This window comes from Sorex fumeus, unplaced genomic scaffold (genome assembly GCF_029834395.1).
Source record: "Sorex fumeus unplaced genomic scaffold, SorFum_2.1 ptg000098l, whole genome shotgun sequence".
NCBI classification, from domain to species: Eukaryota; Metazoa; Chordata; class Mammalia; order Eulipotyphla; family Soricidae; genus Sorex; species Sorex fumeus.
This window is the reverse complement of record NW_026606155.1, coordinates 26483500-26503380: the sequence shown is the minus strand read 5'-3', so window position 1 is coordinate 26503380 and position 19881 is coordinate 26483500. Positions and strand designations below refer to the sequence as shown.

Here is a 19881-nt window from a genome sequence, read left to right as displayed (position 1 = left end):
CAAAAAGTGAACAAATGAAAGTAAATGCCCTCATCATTTTCTGTGAAACAAGACTTAAAGGAATAAGCTAAAGCTATTGAGCACCAAAATGAGATCTGTTAAGTGCTTGTTGAGACAATTAATCTATTTCATCCCTGCCTCCACTTACAGAATTACAGAAAAGTTTATTGCTAAGAGGAGCAAGGGACCTCTTTCCCTCCCTTTCTATACCCTAAAGACTTAAGCAAACTGTCTCTTAGCAATTCCAAAAGGCCTGTGAACACTGCAGGGTACCCACGTTTCAAACCACAATCAAGGGTACTAACAATACAGTGAGACCAGTGGCTGCCTCCTAGGGAGCACATAAGAAAAGCCAGATGAGGCCAGACAGGGCTGTCAGTAAAGCTCAAAGAGTGCCGCAGACAGTGATGCTTAATTGCACAAAAAGGGCAATTATGCTAAGTTTCTTCTTTCATCATCTATACTTCACATGTGTTTGCAACCAACTCCTCGTAACCAATTAAAAACAGTTGTTCTTCCAATCACATGGGAGGAAAAGACAGATGCTCAGGACTAACTCACTGAAAGTGAGTGCATGTCTAGAAAGAGGAGGAGACAGAGCATGCGCACACATGCTGGCCCGTGGAAGTGCATTCACAGCTGTTTCCAGCCTACTTTGTCAGCCTGCTGGCAGTGGGGGTGGTTGCAGTGACTTGGCAGTGAAACTGCATGTTTTCTCCCTCCATTCAGGGAAAAAACCGTCATCTCATCCACTCTTCACCCCCGTCTCAAACTAGTGATGAGTCAAGAGCAAATTTCATGCAAGAGCAACTCAACTCACCATTCAGGAGGGCACCAAAGGACAATGTCTTGTTTTCTAAGTTTTTCAGAAGAAAGTTAAAAGAAGAGAAGACTTTCTTAATAAGGAAAAACATCAACTGAATAGCTACTGAGTCGTCTCTTCACAAAATCCCCAAGAAGGAAGATATTATTACTATTGCTATTATTGCTTCTACTATTAATATTCTTACTTTACAGATGAAGAAAGAGAAGCCAAGTTTAAACAACTTCTCTAAGGCTCCAGTTAGAAGAAAAAATAGGTCAGGATTTAAACTCAGGCCTACCAACTCGACTGCATTATGATTCTTTCCATAAATAGTAAAGTCTTAGAGCAGAGGCATATCTCAGAGGAAGCCACTCCATTATGTGAAAACCCAACAGCCCTTTTCAACAGAATCAGGGGATGGGGACAGGAGGGTAACAAGAGTATTGTCCACAGACCTCTGCCACATGTTACAAAATCCACTATCGAGGTTACTGAGGCGGAAATGCCCTGAAAATTAAAATCTATGGATCATGATCTTATGCAAAGTAACAATGCTTTGTGTCTAAATGCATTTCATTTTAATCAAGTCTTTAAGACTGTTAAGTCTTACAACATGAGGTGAGGGGAGGAGGGAGGGGCCAGGCATTCACAGAAGGAACCGAGGCTTAGATAGTTACTGCTGTAATACCTGCCTGGATCCAGCCAACTTGTGGAAGTCAGCTTGTATGATTTTAAGTCCAACATGTAACAGTGGCACTTTATGTGACTGCTGGTCTGTTTGTTTTGTTTCTAGAATTATCGTATATAAATAGGCATTCTTTCAATACGTACTTCAGGGGTGCAAAATACATTTCAGGAAATTTTTTTTTCTCCAAAGTGAAAGTCACAATTTCAATTCCTTTCTGTAAAAATTTTTTATGAGACCATATCCACCAGTTCTTGGAGACTAGTCTAAATTCAGTGTTCAAGAATCGGTCCCCGGATTCAGAGAGATAATACAGTGGTAGGACATTTGCCTTGCACACAGTCAACCTGGGTTCGATCCCCAGCACCCCATATGGTCCCCCGAGCTCAACAGGAATGATTCCTGAGTGCAGAGCCAGGAGTAAGCCCTGAGTACTGCCAGGTATGGACCCAAACAAATAAACAAACAAACAACAAGTTACTCATACTGGTGCTTTGAGGGGCATGAAGCAGTAGTACTAGGGGTCAAACTGAGAGTTCTGGCATCCTGCTCCTGCCCTCTGCAGTCATCTCTCCAGCCTTCCCTTCTTAAAAATGAGATGCTGATTGGGGTTCGGGGTTAAAAATAAGTATTGGTAAAGGGAAATGTGTTTGATATTTACATGACTGAGACCTAAACCCGAAAGCTCTGTAACTTTTCCCACAGTGATTCAATAAATAAATAAATTTAAAAAAAAAATGAGATGCTGAGGGCTGGAACGATAGCAGAGCGGGTAGGGCGTTTGCCTTGTACACGGCTGACCCGGGTTTGATTCCCAGCATCCCATATGGTCCCCCGAGCATCGCCAGGGGTAATTCCTGAATGCATGAGCCAGGAGTAACCCCTGTGCATCACTGGGTGTGACCCAAAAAGCAAAAAATAAAAAAATTTTAAAAAGATGCTATTTTATATTTTAAAAATTGAGGGCCCGAGAGATAGAATAGGGGTTAAGCTGCTTGCTGTGCAGGCAGCCACCCCTGCCCAGCACCGCATATAGTCTCCCACGCACTGCCAGAAGTGACTCCTGAATACAGAGCCAGGAGTAGCTCCTGAGCATAATTAAATGGAACCCAAGACCCTCCCCCACCCCCCACAAAGAATCTCCAAACCAAACCCAAACAAAAAAACACTTCATCTTGCCAGGTAGTAAATTTTCAATTAGTATAGGTCTTTCATCTCAAGAAGACTGCCTCAATCCAATGAGTCCTACGCTTATCTTAGTCAATTAAGCCAGTTTACATAAAAATACACTTCATCTCTTTGGAGTTTGTGTAGAAAGAAAAAAAAAAAAAGACCAACAAACGACAGTCCTTTTGAAAAGGAAAGTAGGAAAGAAAAAAATGCCTGTGCTTTTGGCTTCCACTCAGGACTGCTCTGCATTGCATTCTCTTGGCATTAATTAGACATGCTCTGTGAAGCACACAGCAGGCATTCAATAAATGATGATTATCAGAGTTGAGTTCTGATTATGCCATTAAGGCACAGAACAGCAATCTAGCTTCCCACATTAGCCTGCTTGGTATCTCACATTCAAACTGCATGCATAGAACAAGCTCAGTCTCACTCCATATTTGTTTGAGTCAAAAAGGCAGTAAGTTAGAACAGGAATTTCCTGACAGGCTTTTTGTCCTCTAAGCACTCAAAGTGAAAGCCCAAAGGCCATATCTAACCCTCATATGTTTTGTTTGGCCTGCCAAACCCTGCTGAACATTATTTTTAAACTATGAATCGCCAACATTTAAAAATAGAGAGTTTACATACAAAAATGAGAGGTACTAAGTGTCCTGACACAGCCAGAGAGAGTGGCAGAGTTGGAAACAGAATGACTTTAAAGAGTCTAAAGACTTGGCTCTCGGAGCTCAGCTGCCAGGCAAATACCCTACAGCTAAAAGATCAATGATCCCCATTCTGGGGAAATGGCTAATTTCCAAATTAGAAACGTGTAATAGGGACAGAAAGGAGCTCTTAACATCACTTCACTTAACACTTAACTTCCCGTTAGTCGTCGATTTGCTCGAGCGGGCGCCAGTAACGTCTCCATTTGTCCCTGTCGCGTGCTAGTGTAGCCCAATGGCATCTGTTCGCTCCGGGAACATGAAGGGCCTCAAACCGATCGTTCATGATCTTCAGGAAGAAGTCTGACCATCTGGTAGGTGGGCGGCCACGCGGTCTCTTGACATCCCGTGGAATCCAATCAGTAACAGCTCTAGTCCAACGGTCGTCTTTAAATCTCATTACGTGACCAGCCCATCTGATTTTCGACACCTTGGCAAATGAGACAGCGTCCCTGATCCTTGATCGTCGACGGATGTCAGAACTCCGGATTCTTTCTCTCATTTGAGTGAAACGTGATATTCCAAGCATAGCTCTTTCTATTCTTCTTTGGGAGACCTGAATGGCGTTCTCATCTTGTTTGCGTAGGGCCCAGGTCTCTGAGGCATATGTTAATGCAGGAAGAACAGTGGAATCAAAGAGATGTGCCCGGAGCCGGAGGTTCTTCGTCCTCTTAGCTATTTCTTCGACGTTCTTGAAGGCGTTCCAAGCCGCTCTCTTCCTCCTGCGCAGCTCGGGTGCCAGGTCATTTGTCATGTTGACCTCTCGACCTAGGTACACATAGCTGTTGCATTCGGAGATGGTCGTTCCATTGAGAGCGAATGGGGCGTCAGGAACAAGGCTGTTTCTCATAAACATTGTCTTCGTAAGATTAAGCTGTAGTCCTACCTTTCCACACTCACGGTCAAAGTCGGCCAGCATTTGTGCCGCTTGACTGATGTTTGGTGTTATTAAAACAATATCATCAGCAAAGCGGAGGTGGTGTAATTGCCGACCATCTATCTTCACTCCCATTCCTTCCCATTCCAGTCGTCGCATGATGTTCTCGAGGGTGGCACTGAAGAGTTTTGGTGAAATGGTATCACCCTGCCGCACCCCTCTCTTGACATCAACGATCACTTCTTTGTAGAATGGTGAGATCCTGGTAGTGAATCCGCAATAGAGCTCACGGAGGATCCTGATGTATTGGGCTTGAATGCCCTGATTGGCTAGGGCTTCAATGACCGCTTCCGTCTCAACAGAATCAAAGGCCTTCTTTAAATTAATGAACGTTAAGCAGAGCGGCATCTTGAACTCCCGAGAAACCTCAATGAGCTTGGTTATTGTGTGGATATGGTCAATGGTGCTGAATCCTTTGCGGAACCCTGCTTGCTCGCATGGTTGTCCTTCATCTAGTGTTCTGCCAATCCTATTCAGGATGACTCGAGTGAACAACTTGTAGATGACAGACAATAGGCAGATCGGGCGATAGTTGCCAATGTCATGGATGTCTCCCTTCTTGAACAATAGTACGGTCCTGCTGGTTTTCCATTGGGACGGAACCTTGCATTCAGACAGGTAGCGAGTGAAGAGCCGAGCCAGTGTATTGATGAGTACTGACGGCAGGTTCTTCAGGTGTTCAGGCCTGACCTTGTCTGGGCCGGGTGCTGTTTGTTTCTTTACCGACGAAATGGCGTGTCGGATTTCGGAGGGGAGAACGTTGGGAACAACATACCCATCCTGTGGAATTTGGTATGTTGGCAAGTGGACATGGCTATCGAAGAGATTTGAGTAGAAGTCATGGATAATCCTCTCCATTGCCGTTCTGGAGGATGTGATGGATCCATCAGGACGTCGGAGGGCAGTCATCTTGGTCTTATAGTTGGCGAAGGACAGGCGGGCCTTACGAATACTTTTCCCGGCTTCTGCTGCATCTACCAGTACTTCTGCTCTTCTCTCTTTGAGGTCTTCCTTGATCGCATCTCTGCACTGCTTTGCAAGCTCGGACGTTAGCTTACGGTTGCCTGAGGCATGCGCCAAACCACGCTGGCGAATTAGCTCAAGAGTTTTCGAAGATAGGCGACTTTTTGTGGCTATCTCTCTCTTGGCGTTCCTCGCACATTCATGGAGGTGCTGAACCAGTCGATCGTATTCCTCATCAATGTTGTCAACAATGGCATCTTCCCATCTTGCCGCAATAGTACCAAAGAGTTCCCAGTTGGTGGTCATTCTGGGAGTTCTCTTTTTGAACTTTGCAGCCCTTTCTCCCCGCTCTGTGAAGTAGAATTTTGCACGAAGGAGACGGTGGTCCGATCCCGTTTGAAATTTTGGGACAACAGCGACATCAGTCAGGCAAAACCGTCGATTGAATATGATGTGGTCTATTTCGTTGTGGAATCGTCCACCAGGAGACTCCCATGTCCATCGTTTAGATTCTGCCTTCTGGAACTGTGAGTTACCATGGATGGTCTTGGTCGACATGATGAACTCTGACAGTCTCTCACCCTGTTCGTTCCATTCTAGGCCATGGGTCCCGATGTGAAGTTCTTCAGCTGATCTTCTCGGTCCTATCTTGGCATTAAAATCACCCACAATGATCTTGTAGAAGGTGTGGTCTTCTTTATAGAACTTCTCTAGCTCCATGTAGAACTTCTCGATTTCTCTTTCATCATAATGAGATGTTGGTGCGTAGACAACGAAGATAGAAACTGCAGGCAGTGAGCCACATCTATTCAAATGTAAACGTCCGATTCGGGTTGTTAGGCATTCGAATGAATCAATGCTCTTGGCCAAGTTTGTGTTGACAAGGACACCGATGCCTCCAACACCTCTTTTATCGCATGTTCCGAGGAACAATTCTTCTCCAGTGTCGAAAACGGCGTGGTGAGATTCGTGCCTTCTTGTCTCGGTCAGACCAATGATGTCGTACTTGATCATTCGCGCTTGTACCATCAGGTCCTCGATGGATGCATCTGATGCTAGCGTACGTGCATTGAAAGTACAGACGATCATTTTTGTCTTCCTTCGTTGTGGCAGCCTAGGTCGGCCTTGAGATTTTGTCGGCCTCTCCTTTCTCATCCTTCTCAGTGCTGCCATGTCGGTGAAGCCTTCAGGGTCAGGTGATTGAGACCAGTTGTAGTTACTGGTTTTGGCATATCGAATACACAGCGGATAGCTTGCCAGGCTCTTCCGTGTGGGCGGAATACTCTCGGTAGCTTGCCAGTCTTTCCGAGAGGGATGCCATACTTAACATACTTTCAAATAATAAGCTTTGTGGGACCAGAGAGACAGAAGAGCAGATAAGGCACTTGCTTTGAATGCAGTCAACCCAGTATGATCCGCACCATCACATATGGTTCCCTGAGCCCTGCCTGGAATGATCCGTGAGCGGAGACAAAAGTAAGCCCTTGCGCATAGTCAGGTGTGCCCCCAGAGCAAAGAGGCCGAGATATTCGTTCACATCCCAGTGTCTCATAAGATCCCCTGATCACTGCCAGGCCTGCCCTCCACCTCCTCCCCATGCCCAGGCCAAAAGAAGATACATGAACAACAAGAGAAGAATGGGTGGGCTGTTAAAATTGTGGCTAGGAGGAGGCTCAATTTCCAAATGAACCAAAGTCGGCTAAAAATAATCCCTCAGAGAGCTTTAATTCCATGTAGAGCAAGAATAATCAAAATGAGAGCCTTGCTGTGAGAGTACTGATAGAGTGTTGAAGGCTGATACAGAGAAAACCAACTGCTCAATCACCAGTTAATGAGAATCATAATGTGCTAACCTGTGTGCAAAGAATCCCAAGCATGAAGGAAAGGAAATGGATCCAGGACTACTCATGGCCCAAGGAGCTGGGGGCCTTCTAGCCACTTCCTGCTCTGAGTAAGTTTTGAGTTAGGAGGCCTCCAAGAAAAAGCTGTGATTCTGAGTATACTTTCTGAAACATGCAGCACACTGTCTCAAACAGTCAAAAGATTTTCTCTGGTCAAATTAGACTACATCCACTAAATGTATTCAGTCAATCTCTATAGAGAGGTAAAACAAGTTCAGAAGAAAAGTTATTTGTTCTGTTCTATTTTGCTTTTGGGCTGCACCCAGTGATGCTCAGGGGTTGCTCCTGGCTTTGCACTCAGAAATAACTCCTGGCGGTGCTTGAGAGAACCTACAAAATGCCAGGGATCGAACGCAGGTTAACTACACACGAGACAAATGCCTTACCTGCTGAACTATCTCTCTGGCCTTCAGAAGAGAAAGAAAAAAAAAACAGAAAGGAAAAAAAAAGGAGGGGGGAGGGATATAATTTCTTTGAGTAAATGCTAAATGATCACTTGATCACTAGATATCCTGTTACTCATCGATTTGCTCAAGCAGGTGCCAGTAATGTCTCCATTCATCCCTGTGCGTGCTCGTGTAGCCCAATGGCGTCTGCTCATTCTAGGAACACGAAGAGCCTCAAACCGATCGTTCAGGGTCTTGACAAAGAAGTCTGACCATCTCATAGGTGGGCGGACACGCGGTCTTTTGACGTCCTGTGGAATCCAGTCAATAACAGCTCTAGTCCAGCGGTCATCTCCAAATCTCATTACGTGTCCAGCCCATCTGATTTTTGATGCCTTGGCAAACGAGACACCATCCCTGATTCTTGACCATCAATGGAGGTCGGAACTCCAGATTCTTCCTCTCACTTGAGTGAAGCATGATACTCCAAGCATAGCTTAATCGATTCCTCTTTGGGAGACCCCGAATAGCGTTCTCATCCTGTTTTTGTAGGGCCCAGGTCTCTGAGGCGTATGTTAATGCAGAAATAACAGTGAAATCGAAGAGATGTACCCGGAGCCGGAGGTTCTTCGTCCTCTTAGCTCTTTCTTCAATACTTTTGAAGGTGTTCCAAGCCGCTCTCTTCCACCTGCGCAACTCAGGTGCCAGGTCATTTGTCATGCTGACTTCTCGACCTAGGAACACATAACTGTTGCATTCGGAGATGGTCGTTCCATTGAAAGCAAATGGAACGTCAGGAACGAGACTGTTTCTCATAAACACTGTCTTGGTGAGATTCAGCTCTAGCCCAACCTTTCCACACTCATGGTTGAAGTTGGCCAGCATTTGTGCTGCTTAATGTTTGGTGTTATTAGAATGATGTCATCAGCAAAGCGGAGGTGGTAAAGTTGCTGACCATCTATCTTCACTCCCATTCCTTCCCATTCTAGTCATCTCATGACGTTTTTGAGGGTGGCACTGAAGAGTTTCGGTGAAATGGTATTACCCTGCCGAACCCTCTCTTGACGTCAATGATCACCTCCCTTGTAGAATGGTGAGATACTGATAGTAAATCTGCAATACAGCTCAAGGTGCAGCCTGATGTATTGAGTTTGAACGCCCTGATTGGCTAGGGCTTCGATGACCGCTTCCGTCTCAACAGAATCAAAGGCCTTCTTTAAATCAATGAATGTTAGATATCTTGAACTCCCGAGAAACCTCAATGAGCTTGGTTACTGTGTGGATATGGTCGATGATGCTGAATCCTTTGCGGAAACCGGCTTGCTCACATGGTTGTCCTTCATCTAGTGTTCTGCCAATCCTATTCAGGATGACTTGAGTGAACAGCTTGTAGATGACAGACAATAGGAAGATCAGGCGATAGCTGCCAATGTCATGGATGTCTCCCTTCTTGTACAGTAGTACAGTCGTACAGTCCTGCTGGTTTTCCATTGGTATGAAACCTTGCATTCAGACAGGTAGCGTGTGAAGAGCCGAGCAGTGTATTGATGAGTACTGATGGCAGGTTCTTCAGGTATTCAGGTCTGACATTGTCTGGGCTAGGTGCTGTTCGTTTCTTTACCGACGAAATGGCGTGTCGGATTTCGGAAGGGAGAACATTGGGAATGACATATCCATCCTGCGGAATTTGGTATGTGGGCAGGTGGTCATGGCTATCAATGAGATTCGAGTACAAGTCATGGATAATCTTCTCCATTGCCCTTCTGGAAGATGTGATAGATCCATCAGGATGTCGTAGAGTAGTCACCTTGGTCTTGTAGTTGGCGAAGGACAGGCAGGTGTTGTGAATGCTTTTCCCCGGCTTCTGCTGCATCTACCAGCACTGCTGCTCTTCTCTCTTTGAGGTCTTCCTTTACCACTTCTCTGCACTGCTTTTGGAGCTTGGACGTTAGCTTGTCGTTGCTTGAGGCTTGCGCCAAGCCAGGTTGGCAAATAAGGTCAAGAGTTTTCAAAGACAGGCTTTTTTTGTGGCTCTCTCTTTCTTGGCGTTCCTTGCACAATCATGGAGGTGCTAACCAGTTGATCATATTCCGTGTCAATGTTGTCAATGATGGCATCTTCCCATGTTGCCGCAATAGTGCCAAAGAGCTCCCAGTTGGTGGTTGTTCTGGGAGTTCTCTTCTTAAACTTTGCAGCCCTTTCTCCCTGCTCTGTGAGGTCGAGTTTTGCACAAAGGAGACAGTGGTCCGATCCCATTTGGAATTCTGGGACACCGCTGTTGTCCCAAATGCTAAATGAGCTTGAGTTTATTTCTTTAGCGATAGCACAGTGGTAGGGCGTTTGCCTTGCGCGTAGCCAGCCTGGCTGAGCCAGGTTCAATTCCTCCACCCCTCTCAGAGAGCCCGGCAAGCTACTGAGAGTATCTTGCCCGCACGGCAAAGCCTGAGAAGCTACCCATGACGTATTCAATATGCCAAACACAGTAACAACAAGTCTCACGATGGAGACGTTACTGGGCCCGCTCAAGAAAAACTGATGAACAATGGGAGGACAGTGCCGTTCAGTGCAATGCAGTGCAGTACAGTGCAGTGCTGGGATGGAACCTAGGACCTCACAAATGCTCTACCCCTGAGTCACATCCATAGCCCAAGGAGATCTAAACGGGGCCCAGAGTTTCCTTCAAAAGACTTTTAAAAGATGTGAGGAAGAAAATGAAAAAGGCCAATTCTCAGTAAAATAACCACTCTGGAGGGGAATAAAGCAAGGTTTAAGAACTTTTTCATTGTGGCATCCTGGGACAACAGGCACCTATCATGATGGGCATCCAAGCACAGGATAGGCACTTGTCAATAAAATTATACTTTGTTATTGGGATGAAGAGGAGAGAAAGGCCACATTTGGTGGCAACTCCTGGCTCTGTGCTCAGTCACTCCTTGCAATGCTCAGGAGATGATGTAGTGCTGGGTCAACTGCATGCAAGGCAAGTACCTTAGTCTCTGTACCGTCCCTTTGGTTCTAAAAGTATATTTTAATGTATGCAAAGTTGTAACAAAAGAAAACCATGTTCTTTTGGGGTAAGTTATTACGTAAACATAAAATGTTATAGATCACTGATAAGGGCAGAGACCCATGCAGTACTTGAGTGTCTTGGCTGGAATTTAAGAAAAGTGATTTCTGAGGTAATTCACATATTTTATTATGTGCTTAGTGCAACCGAACCACTGAACAATACCCTTAGTCTGTAATAATTCTTATTTTAAATAATTTAAATCCCCCCCCACCCCCCGGCCCAGGGATTGAATCCAGGTGTCATGCATGCGTAACATGTAATTTATCACTGAGTCACATCCCAGCCTCTTAACTTATTATCTTTTCAAAACTGTTTTGCTATTACGGCTATACCCAGAGGTACTCCGGGGCTACACCTGGCTCTGTGCTCAGGAATCCCTCCTGGGGGAACCATATGGAGAGTCGGGATTTGAACCAGGGTTGCAAAGCCACAGTCACAGGCCAGGCAAGCCCCTTAATCTTTGTACTATCTCTCCAACCGCTATGTTATTATTTTTATCCAAGGTTACTTAGTAATTTTTTTCTTGCTTCAGTGAGGAACTGAAAAAATACAGAAAACAACATAGTAACAGTTTTCTAAGTGAAATTTCACAAGGTGAGCACACTTAATAACCAACATTCAGGTGAAGAAATTAATTTTCTCAGCTATCTAGAAGACCTTTTGGGCCTTGTCCCAATTATAATCCCATCAAAGCAACTGTTACCCTTACTTCAACAGTAATCTCTGCTTGTTAAGATAATTTTATTTGTGCAAGAGTAAGTCCTTAAAACTCTTACGTTTGCCTGTCTTTAACATATTTTAGATTTCCTTTGCTTTTCCTCCCTTTCTCTCTCCCTTCCCCACTTTCTCTTTCTTCCTCCCTTTTGCTCTTTCTCTTTCTTTCTTCCTGGTTCTGTGTTCAAGGATCACTCTTGGCGGGCTGGGGGGGGGGGTGGAGGGAAGGGCGGCGACAGCTGGGGTGCTCGGGATTGAACCCAGGTTGGATGTGTGCAAGGCAAGCAACCCATCCCACTGTACTATCATTTCTGGTACCTATTTTAGGTTTCTTAGACACCAGGTTTCCTCCTGCCCATCCTTTCTTTTACTAGAGTTTGCCTGTTGAAGAACAAGGGCCATCTGACCTTCAGTGCTTGACAGTCTGGACTCTGAACTGGATCCTCATAACATGCTCCTCTATCCTCTGTGCTTCCCGCAGACTGAAAGCTGGAACTGGAGGTCTGCTCAGAGTCAGGGTTGTTTCATTTTGCAAGACTGTAGGTAACATTGTGTTCTTTCATCAGGAGGCAATGATGTCTGTCTTTCTATGATAACAGGAGCTGCCCATTCTATTTACATGTACTAATTCAAAATTCAAATCGCTCAAAGGCTGCAGCACATGCTCTGCATGTTGGGGCTTTGCTCAGTTAATCTCCAGTACCTCCTGGTTTTCCAGGCACGGCCATGAGTGAGCCCCTAAGCACTGCTCGGTGTGGCCCCCAAACCAACCGAGAAAAAGCATTAGGTAGTAACCTAGCCACTGAGTTATCCCCTAACCCTACACACAAGAGAAACTAACTCACTGTTAAAGTGGTTATATTAAAATTCTCGAATTCTTTCAATGTCTTTATTTTACTTGTATTTTGAAGTGTATCTTCTCACTGTGCTTTAGAGGTGCCATTCTATTGCTTTTGGGATTATGTCAACTTGCCATCAATATCATTATTACTTATAGGTAATGTTTCCATTTTCTCAGGTTGCCTTTGGGCTTTTTTTCTCATTATGCTTTGTTTTAGTTTATTTTTTTTTTGGTTGGATTTGGGGGCCACATCCCACAGTTCTCAGTGCTTACTCCTGCTTTTGTGCTCAGAATCACTGCTGCCATGCCACATATGGTGCCAGGAATCAAACAGAGCAGAACCTTAGCCTCTTAGCTTCTGCTATCCTTTGTCTGATTAATTCTATTCCTGAAAGTATGACATCTCATTTGCTTAGGACAATTTTTCAGTGATTGTCTTTTCAGATATTGCTTCCGTCTCAACTTTCCTTATTCTAGGGGGATTTCTATTTCATACATGTGAAGCCATCTATATTCTGTTTAATGCTTTGGCCTCTTCTCTTTCCTTTCCCTTTTCTTATTGTTCTTAGTTTTATATATCTTGCTGTCCTGTCATTTCACTAAATCTGTCTTTTGTTGGTTAAACTCATCTAATAAATTGTTAATTGGTGGGGGCGTTGGGTAACAGTCAGCAGTCAGGGGCTACTGGCCCTGTGCTCGCTGTGATCCCTAGCAGTGCCAGAAATGTGAACCAGGGTAGGCTGCATGAAAGGCAAGTACGACTGTACTATTTCTTTGGCCTCTAAATTCTTAATTTTAAAGATATTGTTAAATTTTACACTGTCTACATAAACATGAATTTTCTCTAAGTGTATTCCAAGGTTCCATTTCAAGTTCTCTTCAACCATTTAATCCATTTTTTTTTTTTTTGCTTTTTGGGTTACACCCGGCAATGCTCAGGGGTTACTCCTGGATTTGCACTCAGGAATCACTCCTGGCGGTGCTCGGGAGACCATATGGGATGCTGGGAATCGAACCTGGGTTAGCCGCGTGCAAGGCAAACGCCTTACCCGCTGTGCTATTGCTCCAGCCCCATCCATTTAATCCATTTTAAAACTTCAGTATTTATACTAAAGTTTTCCATTGAATTATATAAATAATACTGAGTCAGCTTCTTATGACTGTTTCCCCTTTGATTACTGGTCAAAAAATTTTTTTCTTCCTCTCTGGGGATCATAAATAGTGTGCCATGATTATTTCAGTACATGTAGGGGCACTAGGCAAGTTCTGTAAAAGCCACTGAGCTGAACCATCTTTTGGACCACCTGGACACAATTTTTTATTGTATATTCAGCACTGAGTACAAAAGAACCATAGAGATGGTTATAGACTGAACACAGGTATGTATGGTTACCTGAATCCCCCCACCTTAGACTTGTATGTTGAAGCCCTAGCTTGCCAATGAATTTTATTTGGAAACAGAGATTTAAAGGAGGCAAAATAAGGTTAAATGAGGTCATAAGGGTAGGACTTTAATCCAATAAAGTTACTGTCTTCCTAGAAGGAGAGGATGCGGCACCACCAGCAAGTCAACCTGTACCCACTGGGTGATGCATCAGGGCTATAGCTAACATCTATATGGGTACAGTACTTAGCAAACCCAACAATGTTCCAACGCCATCCCACTACCAAAAAGACTCCTCTTTCCATTCCTACAATGACCCCACACCCTATAACCCTAGGTTATGGTAACCTCCAGTTTTCTGGGGGTTAAGTTTAGGAATTACATTTTATTTAGAGCGATAGCACAGCAGTAGGATGTTTGCCTTGCATGCGGCCAACCTGGGTTCGATGCCTCCATCCCTCTTGGAGAGCCCTGCAAGCTACCAAGAGTATCCCACCCCCACGGCAGAGCCTGGCCAGCTACCGTGGCATATTCGATATGCCAAAAAAAATTTACAAGAAGTCTCAAAATGGAGGTGTTACTACTGGTGCCCACCTGAGCAAATCGATGAACAACAGGACGACAGTGCTACACTGCTATTTATATTTTCTGTTTGCTTGCTTTAATAATTATATTCCATGTATCAGGGATACAATACTGTAACTTTCACTTTCTTACTTATTGCACTTATTGCACTTAGCATAATAACCTTATATTTCATTTAAAATAGAACTTTACTTTTAATTTTTCTTTTCTTTTGCAGGGGCAGGGGTGAAGAGCATACCCAGTGGTGTTCAGGGGCTTTTTCTGGAGGTCCTTGGGGAAACCATGTGGTGTCACCGGGCCTACCTCAGGTACCACATACACTCTAGCCATTTGAAGTATCTCTCCACACCTATTACTCCTTTTTTATCCTTAGAATATTTATACTTTAACCATCTCCCATGTTTCAGCCTAACAGAGTTTTATTTAGTGATTTATTTTTCAGTGCCAGGGACTGAACCCAAGGCTTCACACATGAAAGGAAGGTGCTTTACTGCTTTACCATCCCCCCAGTTCTTCAACCTAGTATATTTTAACAAAAGCTTTACCATAGTTTAGAGGAGTTTTTTTGGTATTTGGGCCACAGTCAATAGGTCTTCCTCTGTGCTCTAAGGTTACTCCTGTTGCTGCTTAGGGAACAATGCAACGCTGGGCCTAGCTGAACCCAAGCCTCCTAAATGCAAAGCATGTGCTCCATCCCATCAAGCTACCTCTCTGGCCCCAAAACACTTCAATGGAGTTTCACCAGCAAAACTACTTTTTGTGACCATAAGGCTTCTACGTTGTTGAATTACACTTGCTGTGGGTTTGTTGTTGTTGTTGTTGTTGTTATTTGTTTTCTTTTGGTTTTGGAGCTATACTGAGCAGTGTTTAGGGACCACTCCTATAGTGATTGGGGGATCACATGCAGTCTTGGGAATTGAACCTGGATTGGCTGTTTGCAAGGTAAGCAAATGGCCAACCTGCAACTTTACCTTCTGAATTATCTCTCTAGCTGTCTACACTTAGCTTATATTTGAGCAGCATCACAATTATTACTGGTGCCAAGGACTGAACCACGCAAAGAACTGAACCAAGGCCTCATACATGCAGAGCAAGTGCTCTCTTGCTGAACTGCATCCCCAACCTAAAACATACCTATTTTCCATGTGGGTTCTTTTTTTGTGTTTTGAGAGGGGTGCCAGGGATTGGACCCCTAGCCTCAGGTGAGAGACATGTGTTCTGTGCTCTACCATTAAGCTACACCTCTGGCTTTTGCTTCAACTTTCTTTTTGTTTGGTTTTGGCTTTTGGGTCACACCTGGCTTACTCCTGGTGGGGCTTTGGGGATCATATGGGGAGATGGGGATCAAACTTGGATTTGCCCCATGCAAGGCAAGCACATTAGCCTCTGTAAAAATGTTCAGATCCACTGGTTTCAACTTTTTTTTGGGGGGGGTCACACTTGGTGATGCACAGGGGTTACTCCTGGCTCTGCACTCGGGAATTACTCCTAGCGGTGCTTGGGGGACCATATAGGATGCTGGGAATCGAACCCAGGTTGGTCGCGTGCAAGGCGACCAATGCCTACCTGCTGTGCTATGGCTCCAGCCCCTGGTTTCAACTTTTAATGTTTTATAAAAACCTATTACATATAAAAAATTTTATTCAAGATCTGTACGTTAAGGGAGAAGACAAAGGGCTGGGTTATAATTATAAAATTAAAGGATGCTTCAGATATTTTTGTACCATGGATATTTTTATGTCTCAGGGCAATGTACCATGCTAAAGGGTCAAATGGTCAAAAATCTGTGGGGTTATTTTTGGTTTTCTGTTCAGATCTGTTGTATTTCTATTTCTTTCAAATAAAGTGGGAAAATAAATGAAAAAGATGAAGTAGAAAAATAGCCACCTTCTTAGAAATATTAATTTTATAAAAGAATACACAGGTGATTCAAAACCTAGCAACAGAATCTTTTTAGATCAACTGTGCCTACATAATTCTTGGAAAGACTGAGTACTTTTCCCCAATTTTAGTATAGCAATCCAAAATCAACTTTCAGGTCTCTGTCAACCCAGAGAGTGTATAGTCATTTACTTATAAAATCAGCCAACAGTGGCCCACATCCTAAATCAGTATGGAAATCGCCAGGGAGAGGGGAAAAAAAAACCCTACAATGCTATTGCTAATTCTTCCTCATTCTTTCCATATAAGCACAGAAAAATTTCTTAGGGAAAAATAGCTCTGGATGCAAGAGAATTGCGGGGGGGGGGTATTGAAGGGGGAAGGGGTTGTCAAAGCACACTGATTTAATTAAAAACTTTTTAAGATCATGTAAAAGTTAAAAATAAGCCCAAAGATGATTTCTCAGAAATCAATTTAGGACATATATGGATGGGGGGAGATTTTATTTATTTATTTTTTTAATTTTTATTAGTGAGACACCATGAGGTACAGTTGTAGACTTACAAATTTTGTGCTTGTGTTTCAATTATACAATGATCAAATACCCATCCCTCCACCAGTGCCCATTTCCCACCACCACGGATCCCAGTATCCCTCCCACCCCCCATCCCCCCATCCCACCCTGCCTCTGTGACAGGGGATTCCCCTCTGTTCTCTCTCTCCTTTTGGGTGTTGTGGTTTGCAAAAGAGGCACTGAGTGGCAATCTACTTTCAGCATGCTTCTCAGATGGGGGAAGATTTAATACACAACTACCAATAATGCTGAACATCACTTTTTTTTTTTTTTGGTAAAACTACTGCTATCCCATCTGGTCGTGCTTTAAAGGTAAATAACTCCACTCATGCTTTCCAAATTTCTGAAAGGGAAAAAGGCCTTCTGCAACTTGTTTAGTAACCAAACCACAGTAATAGGATAGTTACACCAAATTTTGAAAGTTAGATGTTTGGTAACAATATTGTTAATTCAGCAACAGGCAAGCCAACAAGTTCCTCAGGATCTAAGCGTGCGCACACACGCACACACATGCCACCACTTTTGTATAAGACACTTGGCAGAGTCCTCTATTACTTTTCTTAAGGTCAATTTCTAGTCTGATGCCACATATCAATTAGCTGAACTGAACTGTCCTGAGAATTAAAAATCGATGTTTTTTACCAGTAGGTAGCAAGTAAAGTAACACTCAACTGAACACCTGAGAACACTCATGTATTCTACAAGAATGAAGAATGATCAATGCTATTAGAAAGTTCAGATGGGCAACTTTGTGGAAAAGCTGCAGGCTGTTCTTTCAGAATGTAGCTAGAGCAAATGTAGATATGTCCAGTCCTCATTTTGGATACCTAAGGTAAGCCAAAGTGCAGGGAGTGTACCTGTACACCTAAATATTTCTCCCTTTAACACCACCAAGTACGTGAAAGGAAAGAGGCCCTAGTGGCCATGGAGCAGTAAGGAGAAAAGTGGAAAATGACCATAAAGGAAGAGCATGTCAAGGTAGGATTATAAAATATCCCAGGATTCAGGGCTGGAGAGATAGTACCGTGGGTAGGATGCCTGCCTTGCATGACCGACCTGAGCTCAATCTCCAGCAAGAGATAAGCTCCCCTGAGTCCTGCCAGGAGTGATCCCTGAGCACAAAGCCAGAAGCAAGCCCTGAGTACAACCAAATGTAGTCCATCCCCTCCAAAATAAATCACAGGTGTATACAGAGGGAAAAGGACATAAAGAAGATTTATGAACTTCTATGAGATTCTTACGAGAAAAAAATTCTGGGCAGAAAAAAAAACCCAACAAAACATACATATTAGACACTCTTCCCCCCATAAATCACAAACTCTGGGCATAATCCTGCCACATAAAATTGTATACATTAATCTAGATCCTAACTTTAGTTTTAAACAGTCAACAGAGCCAACATTAGCTGTAGATTCATACTAGGGATAAAGATACACTTACCTGCTTCTGGATCTGCAGGAATTCTCCACATGTAGAGGTTGAAGTCATCAGAGCCTGAAAGGATATACTGTTGGGACAAAAATCAAGTTTATTATTTTCATCTTGAGAAACGTAAAAAAATAAGGAAACATAAACATATATTCATAAGTTACCATACATGGCAAACCCCTGTTTAAAAATATTTGCAAATACTTCTTATCATGGTTTAATATGGAGATGCCCAGACCACCCTTGGCCCCAGAGTATAGGGAGGAGAAGGAAAGAAATAGAGTGGAGAGGAGGGGAAGAGATAGAGTGAGTGGAGTGGAGAGAACAGAAGCAACCGGTGGCAGGGGTCAAGGGGATTCAGAAAAATCGGTGATGGTAAGGAATGACAGCTAAACAGTCAAACCACAGAGTCAACAACAACCAAACTTATAAAGGTGCCTGTCTAGATGGCAGGTTGGCAATGGGAGGGAACCTGGGAGAGTTAGTGGAGAGAAGTTGACATTGATGGTGGGATTGGTGCTGGAACATTTTATATCTAAAACTCAGCTATGAATAACTTTGTAGAGCATAGTGCTTCAAAAAAATGTTAAAAAGAAATTACTCAAGAGATAAAAACAGGGCTGGAGCGATAGCACAGCACAGCGGGTAAGGTGTTTGCCTTGCACGCGGCAGACCTGGGTTTGATTCCCAGCATCCCATATGGTCCCCTGAGCACCACCAGGAATAATTCCTGAGTGCAGAGCCAGGAATAACCCCTGTGCATTTCCGGATGTGACCCCCAAGCCCTCCCCAAAAGAGATAAAAACATTAGTTGATTTTTACCACATTTTCAGTTGAGAATAAAAGAATGTTTAAATAAAGAAAAATTTAAAAGTATTTGCAAATCAAAGTATTTGTGGCCAAAAAACTTAGCAACAAAACAATTCAACTGCAACTGTACAAAGTCAGGACAGTGGTAGAGAGTCCTGGACACTTCAGTGGTGTGGGGGTGAGGGCTGGGGAGAGAACTCAAAGGGCTTGCAGAGCACATGCTTCTGCATGTAGGAGCCTTAGGTTCAATTCCTGGCAACAGACGATCCCTTGAAAACCACCAGGAGTGACCCCAAGGGCTAAGCAGGGAGTAGCAGGGAGCATCACCAGATGTGGACCAAAAAACAGAAGAAAAAAAAAAGATAAAAATGCCAGCCACAAAAAATACGTGACTGAGTCCATAGCACAGTGGAAAAAAGAAGTGGGTTTCATTTCCTTATCTGGCTGCTCTCTGCTAGAGTTTGAATGTTGATGTTGTACTGGCCATGAAACCACTCTCTGAAACCTATTTTTACTTCAATACTAGTTTATGCATTTCCAAATAAACTTACTTGAACCTGAAATGTGAACCCAAATTAAGATACAGTGGGGGGTAGGTGCATAATAAAAGAACTGTTCAATAATAATTGATGTTTATAACAAATATACATTATCTACTATCAACTATTGCACCATTTTATGCTCTGTGTTGAAAGGGATCTATAGAACTTTGCATTTCCGGGTTCTGAGGAAAGCACAGGGCTTTGGAGAGCCTGCCTCGCAAAACTGCAGTCATGAGTTCAAATCTCTGGTGTCTGGGGCTGGAGCAATAGTACAGTGTGTAGGGAGTTTGCCTTACATGTGGCCAACCCGGGTTTGATTCCCAGCATCCCATATGGTCCCCTGAGCATCGCAAGGAGTAATTCCTGAGTGCAGAGCCACGAGTAACCCCTGTGCATTGATTGTCGGGTGTGATCCAAAAAGCAACAAATAAATAAATAAATAAATCTCTGGTGTCCTACATATGCTTCCAGCCATCCTGGCAGCTCTACCATTGCAGTCGG

At 43.7% G+C, this 19881-nt stretch overlaps 1 protein-coding gene across 4 annotated transcripts in view; it reads right to left on the bottom strand.

Moving 5' to 3' along the window:
• The window catches only part of DCAF5 (DDB1 and CUL4 associated factor 5), a 120855-nt gene that overhangs the window by 19809 nt on the left and 81165 nt on the right, over nt 1-19881 (bottom strand). For all 4 annotated transcript variants that reach the window (XM_056134359.1, XM_056134360.1, XM_056134362.1 and 1 more), the window contains one exon: nt 18041-18107. In XM_056134359.1, the coding sequence (XP_055990334.1) occupies nt 18041-18107 (67 nt within the window). The remainder of the gene's footprint in view (nt 1-18040; nt 18108-19881) is intronic.